Source organism: Theobroma cacao, chromosome 1 (genome assembly GCF_053813885.1).
Source record: "Theobroma cacao isolate CCN51 chromosome 1, ASM5381388v1, whole genome shotgun sequence".
NCBI classification, from domain to species: domain Eukaryota; kingdom Viridiplantae; phylum Streptophyta; class Magnoliopsida; order Malvales; family Malvaceae; genus Theobroma; species Theobroma cacao.
Window position 1 is genome coordinate 41,980,258 of NC_142639.1, and position 16,133 is coordinate 41,996,390.

At 34.6% G+C, this 16,133-nt stretch overlaps 3 protein-coding genes across 5 annotated transcripts; all 3 read right to left on the reverse strand.

Annotated features, from left to right (window-relative positions):
* Positions 1 to 2,038: 2,038 nt before the first annotated feature.
* On the reverse strand, positions 2,039 to 6,571 carry LOC18614528 (RNA-binding (RRM/RBD/RNP motifs) family protein). 3 transcript variants are annotated; one of them, XM_007052320.3, is made up of 12 exons: positions 5,963 to 6,571; positions 5,025 to 5,590; positions 4,841 to 4,930; positions 4,493 to 4,732; positions 4,123 to 4,344; positions 3,748 to 4,042; positions 3,348 to 3,664; positions 3,143 to 3,252; positions 2,966 to 3,051; positions 2,751 to 2,830; positions 2,566 to 2,662; positions 2,039 to 2,380 (listed from the first exon to the last, which is right to left on the reverse strand). In XM_007052320.3, exons 1-11 carry the CDS (start codon positions 6,267 to 6,269, stop codon positions 2,567 to 2,569), a joined length of 2,409 nt encoding a protein of 802 aa, XP_007052382.3. In that variant the 5' UTR covers positions 6,270 to 6,571; the 3' UTR covers positions 2,039 to 2,380; position 2,566. The 3 variants fall into 3 exon arrangements, with proteins under 3 accessions (XP_007052382.3, XP_017977005.2, XP_017977009.2); XM_018121516.2 differs by having other exon boundaries at positions 2,948 to 3,051; XM_018121520.2 differs by having other exon boundaries at positions 2,039 to 2,474; positions 2,948 to 3,051.
* A 1,004-nt stretch (positions 6,572 to 7,575) lies between these two features.
* LOC18614529 (uncharacterized protein At1g28695-like) lies at positions 7,576 to 10,201 on the reverse strand. The gene is made up of 3 exons (XM_007052322.3): positions 9,930 to 10,201; positions 9,432 to 9,815; positions 7,576 to 8,174 (listed from the first exon to the last, which is right to left on the reverse strand). The coding sequence occupies exons 1-3, from the start codon at positions 10,077 to 10,079 to the stop codon at positions 7,653 to 7,655; spliced, it is 1,056 nt and encodes a 351-aa protein (XP_007052384.3). The 5' UTR covers positions 10,080 to 10,201; the 3' UTR covers positions 7,576 to 7,652.
* Positions 10,202 to 10,926: 725 nt separating this feature from the next.
* On the reverse strand, positions 10,927 to 14,098 carry LOC18614530 (uncharacterized protein At1g28695-like). Its single transcript, XM_007052323.3, has 3 exons — positions 13,729 to 14,098; positions 13,249 to 13,641; positions 10,927 to 11,562 (listed from the first exon to the last, which is right to left on the reverse strand). Exons 1-3 carry the CDS (start codon positions 13,876 to 13,878, stop codon positions 11,026 to 11,028), a joined length of 1,080 nt encoding a protein of 359 aa, XP_007052385.3. The 5' UTR covers positions 13,879 to 14,098; the 3' UTR covers positions 10,927 to 11,025.
* Positions 14,099 to 16,133: the final 2,035 nt, after the last annotated feature.

Consider the following 16,133-nt stretch of genomic DNA (forward strand, 5'->3'; position numbering starts at 1 on the left):
GAAACCTGATGGGCTTAAACTCAGAAGCAAAATGCCTACAGAGTCATTTGGAGAAAGCACCGACAACTTTCTAACATCTTTCAGGATTTGACCTGAAATCCAGTATACCAACTCAACACAAATACATGCAATGAATTGGAGATTTTGCCTGCTCAAATAAGTTTATAACAAAATTAAGTTTCCCACAGAGAGAGAAAAGAAAGAAAAGCCGGAGCACTTTCTTTAGCTGAACAATAACATGCAAAACCAGGGCAAATACAGGATCATAATTAGCTTTCCCATTACAGTACAAACTTTCCGCAAATTGTTTACAGAGCCAAATTACATGTAAGAAAACAGAGCTAAAACTACAAAAACTAACACCTACATTGTGTCAAAGCACTTAAAAAAAACTCATCATGCTGCGAAAACAAGTACCACTCCTGCTAATAACCTGTTGAGATAACAACAACATAGTAGACTATGATGTATAAAACACATTAAGCAGACACTAGTATTCCCCCATGATAGAAAACCTTGGATTATTTCCCAACAAACTTATGAAGCACAAGTAAAAAGCTAAAGTAGCTCATTCGCTCCATCACCAGCTTAAGCAAAATGGAAAGAACATGACAATCAAAATTTTAATTGTGAAAATCAAGTAACGGCAGACGCAAGACAATTAGTTGCCTCCAAACTAAGAAATTTGATCCTACCCCAACTCCTAGGTAGAAGCAAAATTCTACATGAATTTCAAATAATCACATCAAGTCAAGAATAAACCATCATAGAACAAAATCAGTGAAAGGCACCAAGTTCCTGTAGGGGCTACACTAAATAAGATAAGAGGGTGTGTTGCATAGACCATTCTTTTACACAACAGTGGCATATACTTGTAACTTGTCAACTATATGTTGTTAGTATACTTGATGGAGGGAAACAGAGTCGCTCACTTGTTCTCAAGTGCAGTTAGAAAATGTCAATAATTTGTATAAATTGTAACTCCAACTAAAAAGCGGTCCAGTACGTTTTCTCAAATCTAAAATCTTTCAATCACCAACATACCCACAGCTTTCGGATTTCTTGGCCGATTAAATATAAACTTTTCCAAAACCATTGCTCTACTAAACCCAAGTTGTAAAGCAATGACTGCTTTCCCACAAAGTAAAAGTACATAACGAACAAGAAGAAATATCCAACTCAAGAATCTCTGAGTTCAACCAATGTAAATTAAAGAGGTTTCATCCACCAACACCCTTCCAAAACTACTAAACATTTGATGAAGCAGTAAGGCATACATCATGAGAAAGTACAATCCCTTGAGATCCATATAATAACTTAATTTGGAGAACACCTTCACAAGGAGTTGCTTTATAAAACAATAACCTGATTAAAAAGAAATAGCAAGTGTTGAAACATATGGAACTGGTCCTTCAGTCAGACACTGTTATTTTCCTGCTGGTTACAAGCAAAGTTCAAATCTTTGCCTAGCATACTCCACCAGGCCATTCCAAAACCAGAAAAACCAGGAATTTAACACAAGAAATTTTCTCAAGAGAGATATCAACCAAGAAAACTAAACATGCAACACAGACTAAAAATCAACACAACGAGGTATTAAAGATACCATGTCCTCTCCTTTATTAATATCAACTTCTCATTGCATCTTAGTCCGGAATTCCCAAAGCAAAACAATGCAAAACCAAAAGTTAGAAGCATGTGTCTGTAGTCTAGAAGCTTCACGAGACAAAGTCAAGCATGCCAATTAATTTCCTCCAGGCTTCTATATGTGACTTCACAAGCACCACTTTAAGAAAATGCAATATGCTTATGCAAGAACGTCCTCCGCTGATTACTTATAACCTTCAATTAGGTGCCATTTGAACTCTTTGTGCTTATCAGGCTGAAGAAAAGAGCATTTATTAGCCTTGTTTCTATCTTAATCAACACTTACCCGAGGAGTTCTACATGGAAAAGTATCCAATATCCATAACCATATGTATATTAAAACCTTAATCTCTCTTCTAAATACTCTTCCATTAAAATATGAGACAAATGCTTCCGAAATCTCCATCAGGAGGAGACGAGGAGTTCTTAAATATTAAAATAAACAACGTTGTTCATACACAGCACATTCTAAGCGCTTTCTGTTTTCATCTCTAAATGAAATTAGTTTTTCCTTACAGCATAAACCTGAATACTCACAAATAACCAGTTTGTGAAACTAGAAACAGCTTGAACCAGCACACAGCCTCTTTCACATAATATTTTAGCCTCAAAACCTTTCTCCTACAACATACGGAGGCTATAGCACTTGGCATGCTTCTATCCAATACATGGATACATAATCCAAAAGCTTCAAATGGTCCACATCCTACAGCAGCCTCATTGTCTTTGAAATCTGTTCCATAGACAAATTCACTTGTGACGATACGACTATGTCCTTTCCAACACACTTCTCAGAAGAACATAGAAACCAGCTTCTTCAGGGAGCCCTAATCTCCATTAAAAATACACTAACACTGAAGATAATTGCACTTCCATGAGTGCAACATGAAAAGGAAAGGATAAAAAAATTTGACTTACATCAGTAGTATGACCCAGAACCACCACCACCACCCATGTAACTGCTGCCGCCCATACCACGACTAGAATACATGGATGAGTAAGAGCTACCACCAACCTGCCAAGGAAGCAGAAAGTACATATTACATTAGGCTAGTTATGTTTAAATTTTCAAACAAAAAAAAATGAAAAAGGAAAAGGCATACATCAGATCCCCTAGGCATGTAATCACCACTATAACCTGAGGACGAGTACATTCCTCCAACATCACTGCCACTGAAAGAACCTGAAAACCATACCAAATTGGAGCAAATCATTAAAGCACAAAACACAAATAAAATATGAACACCACCACCCCGGTTTTGTTTCTTCTTTAACAAGTCACAAGTAACTTAAAACACACCTCCACCATAGCCCATACCCTGACGACTGCCATATAGCCCATGAGAATCCTGACTGGACATAGAACTCCTGCTGCCACCATATCCTAGACTGGATCTCCCAAGCCTATCAAAATAACACAGAAGATAACTATAGCTCCTTAGAAAAGAAAATAAACAAGAGAGAACTGCTTATATTTCCAAAGATAATAACAAACCTATCACCATATGTGTCTGCATATGGAGGAGCACCAGTAGCCAGTTCATAGTCTAGACGAGCCCTTGAATGCCTGGCACCGGCATCAGCATATCGAGGAGGAACATCATCCTGATTCAACAAGCAAGCACACAGCGTAAACAAATAGGTAGTTGTTAAATCATGCTAATGCAGACAAAATTACTTGAAGAAACAATAAAACCAACCATAGCCGAATAAGGTCGTTTTGAGCCAGACATAGAGTCATAATCACGGCCACGCCCATCACGGTAACTAGGAGGAGGTCTTTCAAACCTTTGGCCATACGCATCATCTACATAAGGTCTCCTGGCTGCAGTGCGAGATGTGCTTCTAGGCAAATCAGAGTAGCCGGAACTGCGAGCAGAATAGTCATCTCTATATGATGGGCGTCTCTCTGGCACAACCCTAGAACCATAATCCACAGGAGCCCTGCTCCTTGGAGGAGGAAGCTCATCACGCCGACCATATTCCCTCTTCAAACTACTCTTTGGATATGGTGGAACTGTTAAAAAGATAAGGTTAGAATTTTTAAATCTAGATATCAATTTAAGAATTAGGTAGACATGATACAGAATTGAGGCATACCAGGCGCTCTTCTGTCATAGGATCTAGAAGGAGGAGGAGCCAAAGGCCGGCCTCTAGCTGGTGTGGACATAATAGGACGTCTATCTCTTAATCCAACAGGCCTCTTTAGACTAGGTGGTGGGACACGATTACTAATTCCTCTTACCCCACGAGGAGGGAAACCACGTGGAGGAGGACGACCCCATGAACCCCTAACAACTCGTCCAGATCCACGGCCAGACCTAAAACCATCACGGCCAATGTGCTTACCCCTGCCTCTCTGATGTGGTCTTGAAAGCCTGGCTCTAACTTTAGCCTGAATTAAAACAATAACCAATAAACAAGGTGATATGTAACCCATACAAACACCATAGTACACCAAGAACTTTGACTAACCTTGCTGTCACCTTCACCCAACTCAGTATTGTTAATGCTCTTAGCACATGTGACTGCAGCATCATGAGTATCAAACGTAACAAAACCATAATCCTTCCTGTCAGCAGATGGCATATTCCGGGCAAGTTCAATCTTTTCAATTTCCCCATATTTCTTCAATAGCTCCCTAACACGATCCTCATCCCAAGAAGGAGGTAGGCAATCGATAAATATGGTCCTAACCTGAACTTTGAAAACAAAATCATCAAACTAATAAAAGGGATTCATGTTCCTAACAAGCTGAACACTTAAGCACCAATGAATGTGAAAAATAAAACTCTTGGTAATTCATACCACCTAAAGCAAAAACAAAACTGTTCTATCAAATTACCTGTGCCATGATTTCATCACCCGGGTCAATGAAGGAATCTGCAAAAGAAACCTTTGCAGGCCTATCAACCCCAAATAAAACATCTCTCCGCTGAAGACACTTAAAAGCATCCATCGCATCTGACCGAGATGCAAATTCCAAGAAGGCAAAACCTCGATTCATTCCCTCATTGTTGCTATCTTCTACCAATGTTAAGTCTTCAACATTGTCAACTCCATAATGTTTCAACTTCTCTTTCAACTAGAATAACAGTCAATGCCCAACATCAGGAACACAATATGTACTGACAACCCTTTAGAACGATGACTCACACTTGTTAGTGACCTTAAATAAGCCAAATGTACTTACCGCTTCCTTTGTCCATGTCTTGCATATGTTACCCAGAAAAAGGGTGTCACTGTCTTGACTTGGGGTAACACCACACTGTTTCCCATTAATCTGGAATTGCATTCATTAAAACAAAATGATTAAGTTGTGAAGTCAATCCAATTTTCCATTCAAAAATCGATACCATTGAAGACAAAATAATTACCACAGGATTCTTAAGTTCTGTGACTGCACGTTTTGCTTGTTCTACATTTGCAAAACGCAAGAAAGCAAACCCCTTGTTCTTCTTTGTTTGAGGGTTCATCATCAGCCTAACATCAACAACTTCACCAACTTGGCTGAAGACTTTCCTAATATCATCCTCAGTGGCATCCTTGTCTAATCCTCCAACAAACACTTCAAACTCTTTACGCTTCCGTCTCTCTTGAACAAATTCATGCCGCTCATCATGCTCTGCTGTATCAAAATCTGCATGCTCCACTTCTTCCCCAGCATGCTCATCATCATCGTCGTCGTCGTCGTCGTCATCACCTTCTACTTCAACTTCATGAACATCTTCATCATCTGACAGATCACCCTCTTTCTCCTCACCATCCTGCTCCTCCTCAGGCTCTTCCTCTACTTCATCTCCCACCTCATCTGGTTCCATCTCCTTCTCATCATAATCCACCCCAACATATTCTTCGGGTTCGTATTCAGGTTCATTATCATCCAATTCTAACCGCTCATCTTTTTCATATTCCTCAACAGACTCCTTCAATTCATCCTCTTCTGCGATGAAAAAAGGGGTAGAATAATCCAGGCCAGTCAAGGAACAATCACCTTAAAACAATTGATACTACATTCTAATCAAAACAAAGATCTCTATACAATCCAAACCCTCATACAATATCAACCTTCGAAATTCTCAGAAAGGGGAGATAACTAAATGTAAGTAAATACCGCATAATATCCAACAGAACCACTGTGACATGCTAAATTCCAGAAAAAACCCGCATAACTACAACAAAAGCTAAAATTTTTTGTATACTATCGACATGCAAATAACAATAGGACACCAAATAAAAATCAGAACTGCGAATGCCCCAATCCCAACAGATCGAAATCAAATCAGATAAACCAAAAGGCAAACAAAAGACTTACTCTTCATCGCAACTGACCCTTTCGAATTCAAATTTAATCCAGCGTTTTCCTCAGGAACAACCCCCTTTTTCTCGATCACCACTTTTTCCTCCACAATTCGCTTCTCATCAGCCTTAAGGTCCTCCACCACCTCCTCCTCTTCCTCCTCCCTCATTTCCACAACTGGAACGGAAGCCATCTCTACCTGCACGGCCTCCTCTACAGGCTCCGGTGGTGGATTCTGGGCTTTCGATGCCCCTCTAGTGGACCTCGCCGTCCTCCTTGGGCCTGCAGACCCAGCCCCTCTCTTCACCATTCTTGGAGGCATTGTTTATCAAACCTAGTCCTCGAAATATCACAATTTGATAATTAAAAAAAAAAACCGCTAATCCAAACTCTCAATAGAAGCAACAAATCAACCCCCCCCAAATTGATGAAAAACCCTAAATTGGTCTGAACAGAACTCAATCGTAAAGATTCTAACTAAAAGATTAATATACTAAACAACTAAATGTTTCAAATTGCAGTTAAAACCCTAACCCTAAGTAGGAAGAGAGAGAGAAAATCGAGAGGCGATAAAATAAAGAAGAAAACGAAAACCCCTGACGTAAAAACAAAAACAAACAAACGTGAATTTTGGAACTCAACGAGGATGTTTATACGATGTTTATTTCCGGGTTTGATTGGTATTAGGACTCGGAGGGAAGGTACAGGTGTGAGTGGTAATAAGGGATTGCCATTGGTCCATAGACACGTGGGCGAATTGGGACGTAAGGGGAGTGTAGTAAGTGAAGCAGGTGATTATTTTGTGATACTTGACGTTGGATAAAGGTGAGAGTATCTAATCCAACGATGACTTCGTTTGCTATAAAGCTGAAGCATGGGATCTTTCTTCAGTGGCCGCCTACGTGTCACTCTTACATAGCTCAACCAATAAGATAAATCCTTTTTCTCTATTATTTTTACTATAAATTAATGTCAATTTTTTTTAAATGAGTGATTTCCAAAAAAGATAAGAGTGCTAATTTCTTAATTATTAGTATTAATTTATAGAGAAACAAGAAGTGAGAAATACTTTTTGGTAACTTTAATTTACTTATATCGAAACTATAATATTTTATTTAAGAGAGTAAAAGAATATGGATATATTTATTGGGTTTATATCTATCCGTATACAAGTTTTATATATTATTAATAAATTAAATGTTATCATATTATTAATAAATAAAATGTAAAAAATAAAATTTTAAAATATAAATACTCATAATTTTAACAATATTTATCTTTTAAAATTTTTATTTTTACATATCTATGGAGTGACATTCTTTGATTAATTAATAGTATATTAGTACTATACAATGGCATTACATTAGTTATAAATTCATAAGTATTTATTATATGTGTTTTTCATTAAGTAATGTCATTTTTTTAAAATGAGTATTTCCACACACACAAAAAAAATGGTAAAATTTTATCATCAATTTTTTTAAAATAAAAAATCTAGAAAGTTATATCATAATTTAAACAAAATAATAAATTGAAATCTTAAAACAAAAAATTTAATTAAAATAAAAAACAAACATTTATATTTATGGTCAAATTCCCAAAAAAAAATTGAAAAACATTTCCCCACAGGAAAATAAAAAGGAAAAAATAAACCTTTCTGCTTTATAGTCTATTAAAATTAGACTGTTTTTGATTATTACTACTATCAATCTTTCCATGAATTCCAACACCCAGTGTGGTTTGACCACCTAAATCCCCTAGTTATATTACCAGCAGCCTCGGGGTGTTGAGCCACTGCCGCTTTGAACTGCTTCCAATCACGGAGGACCGCCGTCAAATCTCCAGACTTGGCCTTTATGTGGCGGCAGCAATTCGCGTGGACGGTGATCACTTCGCTGACATCTCGACTATCTTGACAAAAGCCGCTGAAATGCTTGGTCTCCAATAACCTTACCCGGAGATCCATTTTCCCGAAGAGCCCACCGTGCATCAGTTCTTGCAGGACATCTTGCTCCTTTTTGCCGGTGGAATTATCCTTCTGGGAGTACCATGTTTCAAACAACGAGATGGTCTTGTTATTTGATCTTATGTAATAGAAACCGGTGTTGATGAAATTGTGTCCGGGTCGGGTGTCGCCATTGGAGGAATCGACGCTGAATTGCAGGTCCAGGGTTTCATCCGGACTTAACTTCGTAAATGGATTCCTTAACCACATTACGTCTGTGTCCTGTATAGAATGAACAAACCTTATTATTAATCATGCCAAAATTTTGATTATCAAGCATGTACAAGTTGTATATTCGATTAATTCGGTTTTAAAATTTCGAAAATAAAATCAATCAAATTTTTAATAAAACATAATTAAATTTGATCAAACTATATAATTTAAAATCGAAAATAAAGAAATCAACTTTATTTCAATCGGTTTGAATGTTTAAGAATACCTCAATAATAAAATTTAAATGTCTTTAGTTTATTTATATATATTATAAAAATATTATTTAATAGTATAACATATTATTAATGGTTGATTTTTACAAATTCAAATCATGGATATCCAAAATCGATAAAATCATTCAATTAATATCGAAATAAAAAAAACTAAATTGAATTAAAGGAATTCAATTGATTTTGATAAGTTAATTAGTTTGATTTAAAACTATTAATCTCACTTTTTTTCAAAATTAATTAAAATTTTACATTAAGACATACATTTTTTTCATTTAATATACTATCTTTGATAAATTAAAAAATATATATCAATTATAAAAATTTTTGTATAAATATTATTTTAATAAGTATCTATATATTATTTAATTAAATTTTATTATTTTGAGTCAACTAAATGAGTCACTAATTACTCGATGAGCTTCCCCGTGTTACTTTTGAAATAAATGTCTTTTTATCGCACATGAATTTAAATTAAATCAAACATATTTTCCTTAAAGTAACGTACTACTACTCGATGAAGGCATAGGTCTCGTTGTACTAAAATGCATTTATCTTCATATTTTTAAACATGAAGAAAATTACGTGATTTTCAAAAATTAAAATAATTAGCCGAAAGAAGTGTTACTAAACTTTTGCTATGATGTTTTCATTGTACGTTTTGGGATCCTACCTATGTCTAACGTCTAAAATCTATACATCTGCAAACTAATGCGAGTTAGGCAAATTTCTTTATTCATGCATACAATAAATGTTAGTTTGACACATGGATTAGAATATTAGATAGAACTAATGTAATTAGGTATTCTATACTATGATTATAATATTAAAAAATACCAACTTTAAATGGAGTTATTTAAGTAAAATTTATAGAATTTTTCCTTAAAAATGACTAAATAAATTTTATTTTTAAAAATCAAATTTGATATATATATTAAGTGATTTAATTCAAATTATTTAAATAAATAATAGGTAATTAATATGACACTTCCAAGATAATAACGAGATTTAATCAACAAGGTGGAAAAAAGCCTACCGTGAAAATGAAGTTGTACCCACGCTTGAGGACATCCAAAAGAAGAAACGTTCTTCTCCAGGTCATCTTGAGAAACTCCTGTGTCATGTAAACCTTCTCCCCACCGAGACCGTCACCGTCCATCACCAATCTGTAACAGTGCAACCGCTTGAATTTGCACCGATCGTAAGCCGTTTGATCGATGGCGACTAGCAGCAGGTTGTCGAGCAACGGCCTGGTATCTTCTCCCAGCCAAAAGCTCTCCAAGAAAAGGTCCAGCATCGTCGTCGTCTCTGCGTCGACGCTTTGCTCCGCGTAAGCTTGGTTGACAACCGCAATGATCACGGTCTTGTCCGGCATGGAAGCTTCTTCAAGCGCTGATTCGAGCTCGTCGATTACAGCAGACTTTAGGTTTAGGGTAGTCCGTAAAAAAAAAAAAAAAAAACAATGAGTTCCCTTCCCAGAAATAAGAATCGATTCAAATTAAGTCTGTGTATATATATAAATATATAAACTTACAGAGTTAGAGTGTGGGCAGTTGCTTCCTTGGTAGGGGAAGAATGGGTTTGATCTTGAAGGAGACCAGACGAAAATGTAGAGAGCTCCGGTTAAAAGGAGAAAAACGATTGCAGAAGTTCCCAGACAAGAAGAGTTCTTCGAATAATCCATGGATGCAACGTGAAGTTAAAACTTACTTTTGGTGGTGCTTTGGCTTGGAAAGAGTCGTGAGGAAAGTGGTGGATCATGGGCAAGTTGGGCAAGAATTGCCACGCACAAAAGTAGCTGAGGATTAGCATGGGTTTTCTACGTAGTGTTTGGCCGAGGAATGGAAACGATAGGTAGAGAAGCCCTAAGGGAAAGTAGAGTTAAAAATAGAGTATAGTATAGTTGATTATTTTTAGAGCAAAGTACAATGTCAATATTAGTGGGATTCATCAGATGAAAAATAATATAATCACTTCAATTTACTCATATTCAATCCAAAAAAATCCTAAATACTCTTAACATAAACTAGTATTTTTATTTATTTATTTTTATATAAAGTAGTAATTATATAAGATATAAATATATTATTAAAATTTTGTAATATTAATTATAAATTATATAATAAACAAATTTTACAGTAAGGGTATGATATTTGACATTTTAATGAAATTTATTCCATCAAAAACCTTATTTACTAATATCTAAACTATATTGATTTTAACCTTTATAGAACTCTATGCTTGGCACTTGTCTGTGAAATTTTACTAGATGGTGTTTTTAATAAAAATCATTTGATATAATTAAAATTTTTATTTAATTTAAAATTGGATAAATCTTATTAATATTTATAATAAAAATTTTGAAATGATACTTTAAATATATATAATGAGCAAATATATCCATTTTCTTTAATTAAAAATTTTATCTAACACTCGTCTTTTTATATATAATTAAATATATATGGATATAGATAAATAGATAGATTATAGATGTATATTATAAATAAAATAAACTTCATGCAGCGCATAGATTTTGTTAAACACAATTTAATTTATATGCTAAAAATAAAAATATTTTAGTTCAAAAAAAATATCGAACCATACAAATTTACGAGTATCTTTTAACTTGATCATGGTGTCTTTTTATTTACTTTCCATGAATTCCAACAGCCCGTGTGCGGTGACCACCTGAAACTCTCGGTTATGTTCCGAGCAGCGTTGGGATACCTGGTCAGAACCGCCTGGAACCGCTTCCAATCGCGGAGGACAGCCGTTAAATCTCTGACCTTTGCGCTTATGTGGCGGCAACAATTTGCATGAACGGTTGCTACGGCGCTGACATCTCCGCTGTCCTGACAAAAGCCGCTGAAATGCTTGGTCTCCAAGAACCTTACTCGGAGATCAAGTTGCCCGAAGAGCCCGTCGCGCATCAGGTCTACCAAGACGTCTTGCTCTTTCTTCCCTGTGGAGTTGTCCTTCTGGGAGTACCAAGTGTCGAACAGTGAGATGGTCTTGTTGTTTGATCTGATGTAGTAGAAGCCGGTGTTGATGAAATTGAGCTCCGGTCGTGGGTCGCCGGTGAACGTATCGACGCTGATTTGGAGGTCCTCGGTTCCGTTTGGGCTTAGCTTTGCAAACGGATTCCTTAGCCACATCACGTCTGTGTCCTGAAAGAATGCGCAAAACTTATTAGTATAGTTCAAGAATGAATTAGCAAAGTAGAAAACAAAGAAACCTTTTGAGGTAGGTGTGTATATGGTCGATTTGTTCTGAAAATTTTAAATATTAAATTAATCGAATTTTTATAAAAAAAATCGAGCAACCAAAGTGGATATTAAAAATCAAAATAATTAAAATTGACTATATATGTGGATTGGTTAAGTTGATTAAAAGTATTTTAATCATTTTTTTCAATATTTTTTCAATAATTATTTTCAAAAAAAGATAAATCAAATTATTCATCTACTCTTCTATAATCAAAATAAATTCAATTTATAAAAATATTAACAATAATATATATATATATATATATATAATGATTCATTTGTTTGACCCTTTGAATAATATATATATATATATATATATATATATATATATATATATAATGACCCTTTGAATTTGTATACCATTCTCATGGCTGACAAAATTGACCACTAATTATTTCTTTTAGATTTATAAGTTTATAACAAATTGAGATAATAATAGGAAGAAAATACCATAGAGAAAAACAAAATGTGGAAAATGTGACAATTAATGACAAAAAAAAAAAACAAAAACGCTGAATTGTTAACGTAAAAAAAAATCATCATTTTGACATAAGGAGTGTCGTTCGGGGAAAGAAAAAGACTGTTCCAAAACCTACATATAGTGGTCCCTGTTTGAGCCCCACAAAACCATTAGCCATGAAAGAAATTAGAAACATCGACAGAGTTCAATTTGGTCCAAACCAATAGTTCAACTAACCTAACCACTTTGTTCAATTGGCTAACTAATTTGGATTATGGTTAGTTAATGAATTTAGATTATGGTCAGTGTCCCCTTTCCAAGGGCTTTCACCTTTGCCTCGTATAGGGTTTCATGTGATTCATGGCACCGGTGGTCCTATACCTTAGAGGACCTTCCCTAAACGTTGGGGACACTGACTGCCCAATGAACTTCTCCCACGTAGCACCGATTACATTGAATTCAGAGATGCCACATTAAATGAACTTCTTATCTTTTCTCGATGTAACATAATTAAAGTCAAACCAAATAATATTTCCTTGATTAAGCTGAAAAGGATTATTATAATTATCTTATAATTAATGTAAATTATTAATGTGCAATTATCAATATGGATTTGGCAAAAATATCATAAAATAAATTAATGTTACTATGAAAGATTTTAATTTTTTTTCGTGATTCATTAAAATATGGATAATTTATGGAGGAGTAAGGGAGGGAACCCACGATGTATGGACAGGTGAAAATGCAAGAATAAAGGGGAGACATCAGTTAAGGTTGATTGTAAACGTGTTTTGTTGGTGATTTACTTGTAGGTTTAGTGCACGTTATTTAGGTTGAAAACAAGTTTTGTGCTGTGGGGAAAATTAAAGACTTGATTCAGCATAATTTAATTAATTCACATTATTTATCAGTATAAATTAAAATCACTTTTCAAGAAAAAATTAATTAAATTTATTGTTATGAAAAAATAAAGGTAATCAATTATTGTTAATTTTATCATGATTTTTAATTATAAATGGAATACTATAACTTCTTCAAATTATTTATTTTATCATTTTTTTTGTTTGAATGGTGTTAGTTTTTACATTAATAAAAGGAAATTTTCCGAGAAAATATAAAGAATTTACCGTGAAAATGAAGTTGTAGCCACGCCTCAAGACATCCAAAAGAAAAAGAGTTCTTCTCCACATCATCTTGATAAACTCCTCCGACATATAAACCTTCTCCCCACCGAAATCAACGCCGTCCGTCACCAATCTGTAGCAGTGCAGCCGCTTGAATTTACACCGCTCGTAAGCCGTTTGATCGACGGTGACAAGCAGCAGGTGGTCCAGCAATGGCCTGGTACCTTCTCCTAGCCAGAAGCTCTCCAGGAACAGGTCCAGCATTGTGGTCTCTGCACGCACACTTTGCTCGACGTAAGCTTTGTTGACAACCGCGATGATCACCGTCTTGTTGGGCGTGGAAGCTTCATCCAGGGCCAAACCCAGCTCGTCGTTTACAGGAAACTTCACGGTGGTCTGTAACAGACAAAAAGAATGAGTTTTCCCATCACGAAGAACTGATCATAAAGTCTGTATAACAAACACATGGTACCATATGCTTACAAAATTAGATTGCTGACAGCTGCTTTCCTGGTAGGGGAGGAAAGGGTTTGATGAGGGAGGAGACCAGACACAGATAATGTAAAGGGCACCAGTTATAAGGAGAAAAACTATTGCAGCAGTTGCCTGAAAAGGGTTCTTTGACTGTTCCATAGATGAGAATGAGAGATGGGGTGTTGGCCTGTTAGGTTTCTTTAGGTGAAAAAAGACTTGGGTTTCGTTTGGCTTGAAAGGATTAGAGATGGGTAGCTAGGTTTGGATAGAATTGTCACCCAAAAGTACCTGAGGTCAGATCGGTCATTAAATTGTCATGGGGTTTTAGTCTGTGATGTTGGCCAGGGAATAGAAGAGATTTATCGGAGAAGTCCTGAGGACAGTTCAGATAAAAATAGTATTGTAAAGTTTATTAAAATTTACAGCAAACAATGATAATAAGTACTCTTCCACTTTTTTTTTTAATTATTTATAATTAAAAAAATAAAATTTATATAAAAAATAAAAAAATATATATTATTCTGATTCACATGTTCGATTAGTCGAATGAATCCGACAAATTTACTCCGAAAAAGGTTATAATCGTACCATCCATCAAGGTCATAATCATTCTAAATGGATCTAAATTTTGGATTGGAATCTAGCAATCAAAATTGTGTGGAGATCAATTTACAGAGAATTTTCTCAAAAAATAAGAAGAAAAAAAGGATCAATGTAAGTGATAAATATTCATATTATTATTGTTTTTGTTTTTATATTAATGTTTGATTTCGACTTGTTATATACAAAAAAATAGAATGAGCAGAAAATCCAAACAGTCCATAATTAAACAACATTAAGCTCACAATCAACACATCTCGATCATCCAAACATGCTTCCATCATACATTAATTACTTGGCGATTGATGATTGGTGATTGTTTACAGAAGGAAAGAGAAAGAAAGAAAGAAAAGTAGATAAAGCCCAAAAGTCTGGCGATGGCTGCGTTCCGTGTGTTGAAAGGATTTGACAAAATCTAATCAAACTGATATAATTCAATATTAGTACTTAATTTGTAATGTTAATGTCAACTGACCTGCAAATGTACGAAAATAATAATTATATATGCACCTATTGATAAAGGCAAATACATTATTATATGATGATATAAACATGATTGATTAATACTGAATCCATGTTCTCATTCTTATAAAATAAAAGGATAAAAGGACGAAGAGGATGAAGAAGGAACATTCCAATGAATATGTTTTTTTTTTTTAATTAAGTATGAATAATGTATTAATCAATGAATTAAACACTCAGATGTCAACGAATATGTTTGTATGTTTGTTTTATATTATTCCATTTTTAACCTAATTAGTTTTTTATTTTTGAATTTAAAAAAGAAAGATTCTATTCCTGTTTTTGAAAAAAAAAATCATACATCAATCAATAAATCAAATATTCGAATGTCCATTTTAACTTAATAGGTTTTACTGATTTTAGTTTACAAATTGTTATACTTTTTTCAAGAATTTATATGGATTCAATGACGCAGAAAATTAAAGTCTAAACAAGCAAATTCAAAAGTACATAGTTTGAAAATTGAACAAGAAAAATAATTGGAAAAACTCTTCCTCTTTGCTGCGTGTTGATTGTGGCCCCAGAATAGAAAATGGGAGTCTTCTGTCCAGTCTTTCTGCTACCTTTAACGATCCATGCCCATATTTATGTCGTGTCATTATGAATAGATTGAATTCGCTTGATTAATTCAACAACTAATTTAAACGCGTAAGAGGCGAGACATGATCAACTTGAACTTGGAAATAGTACTAGCAGTATTCTTGTTATTGTTTCAACGTCAAAATTGAAATCATTGCGAGGAATGGTAACGATTTTTAACAAATGCAACTTTTTTCCTGTGAGTATAGCTTACGCTATGATATTGAGGATCGAGTATGGACACGTTGAATCCTTTGTGAATTAGCAAGAATCACCTTGCAAAGTCAAATGATCCTAAGTGACGGATAGTGAAGTAATCCTGTGAGGAGATTTATTTTATTATTATTTTAATATTTCTTTTCACGTATAAAGATTACAAATCTATCATTTTGTATGAAATAACGAAAAAAATTCACGAAAAATTTTTTGATATCGTATTAAAATTATAAGACATCAAAATATTCTGGATAATATATAAATTCGTCATAAAATAAAGATGGTGAAACTTTAGAGATTTGGATTTCAAGACTATTATTGGAAAATTTGTGATCTAAATTGGAAAATTATCTTATACACTAACTGTGGAATTTACTAATCACATAATCTTATACACTAATTCTTTATGGAAAGATTAAGGGTTGATGTGGGTTCAGTGCTTGTGAAAAGGCCAAGATCTTGATCAAGCTGGAATGGCCCAAGTCAGGTAAAATCCA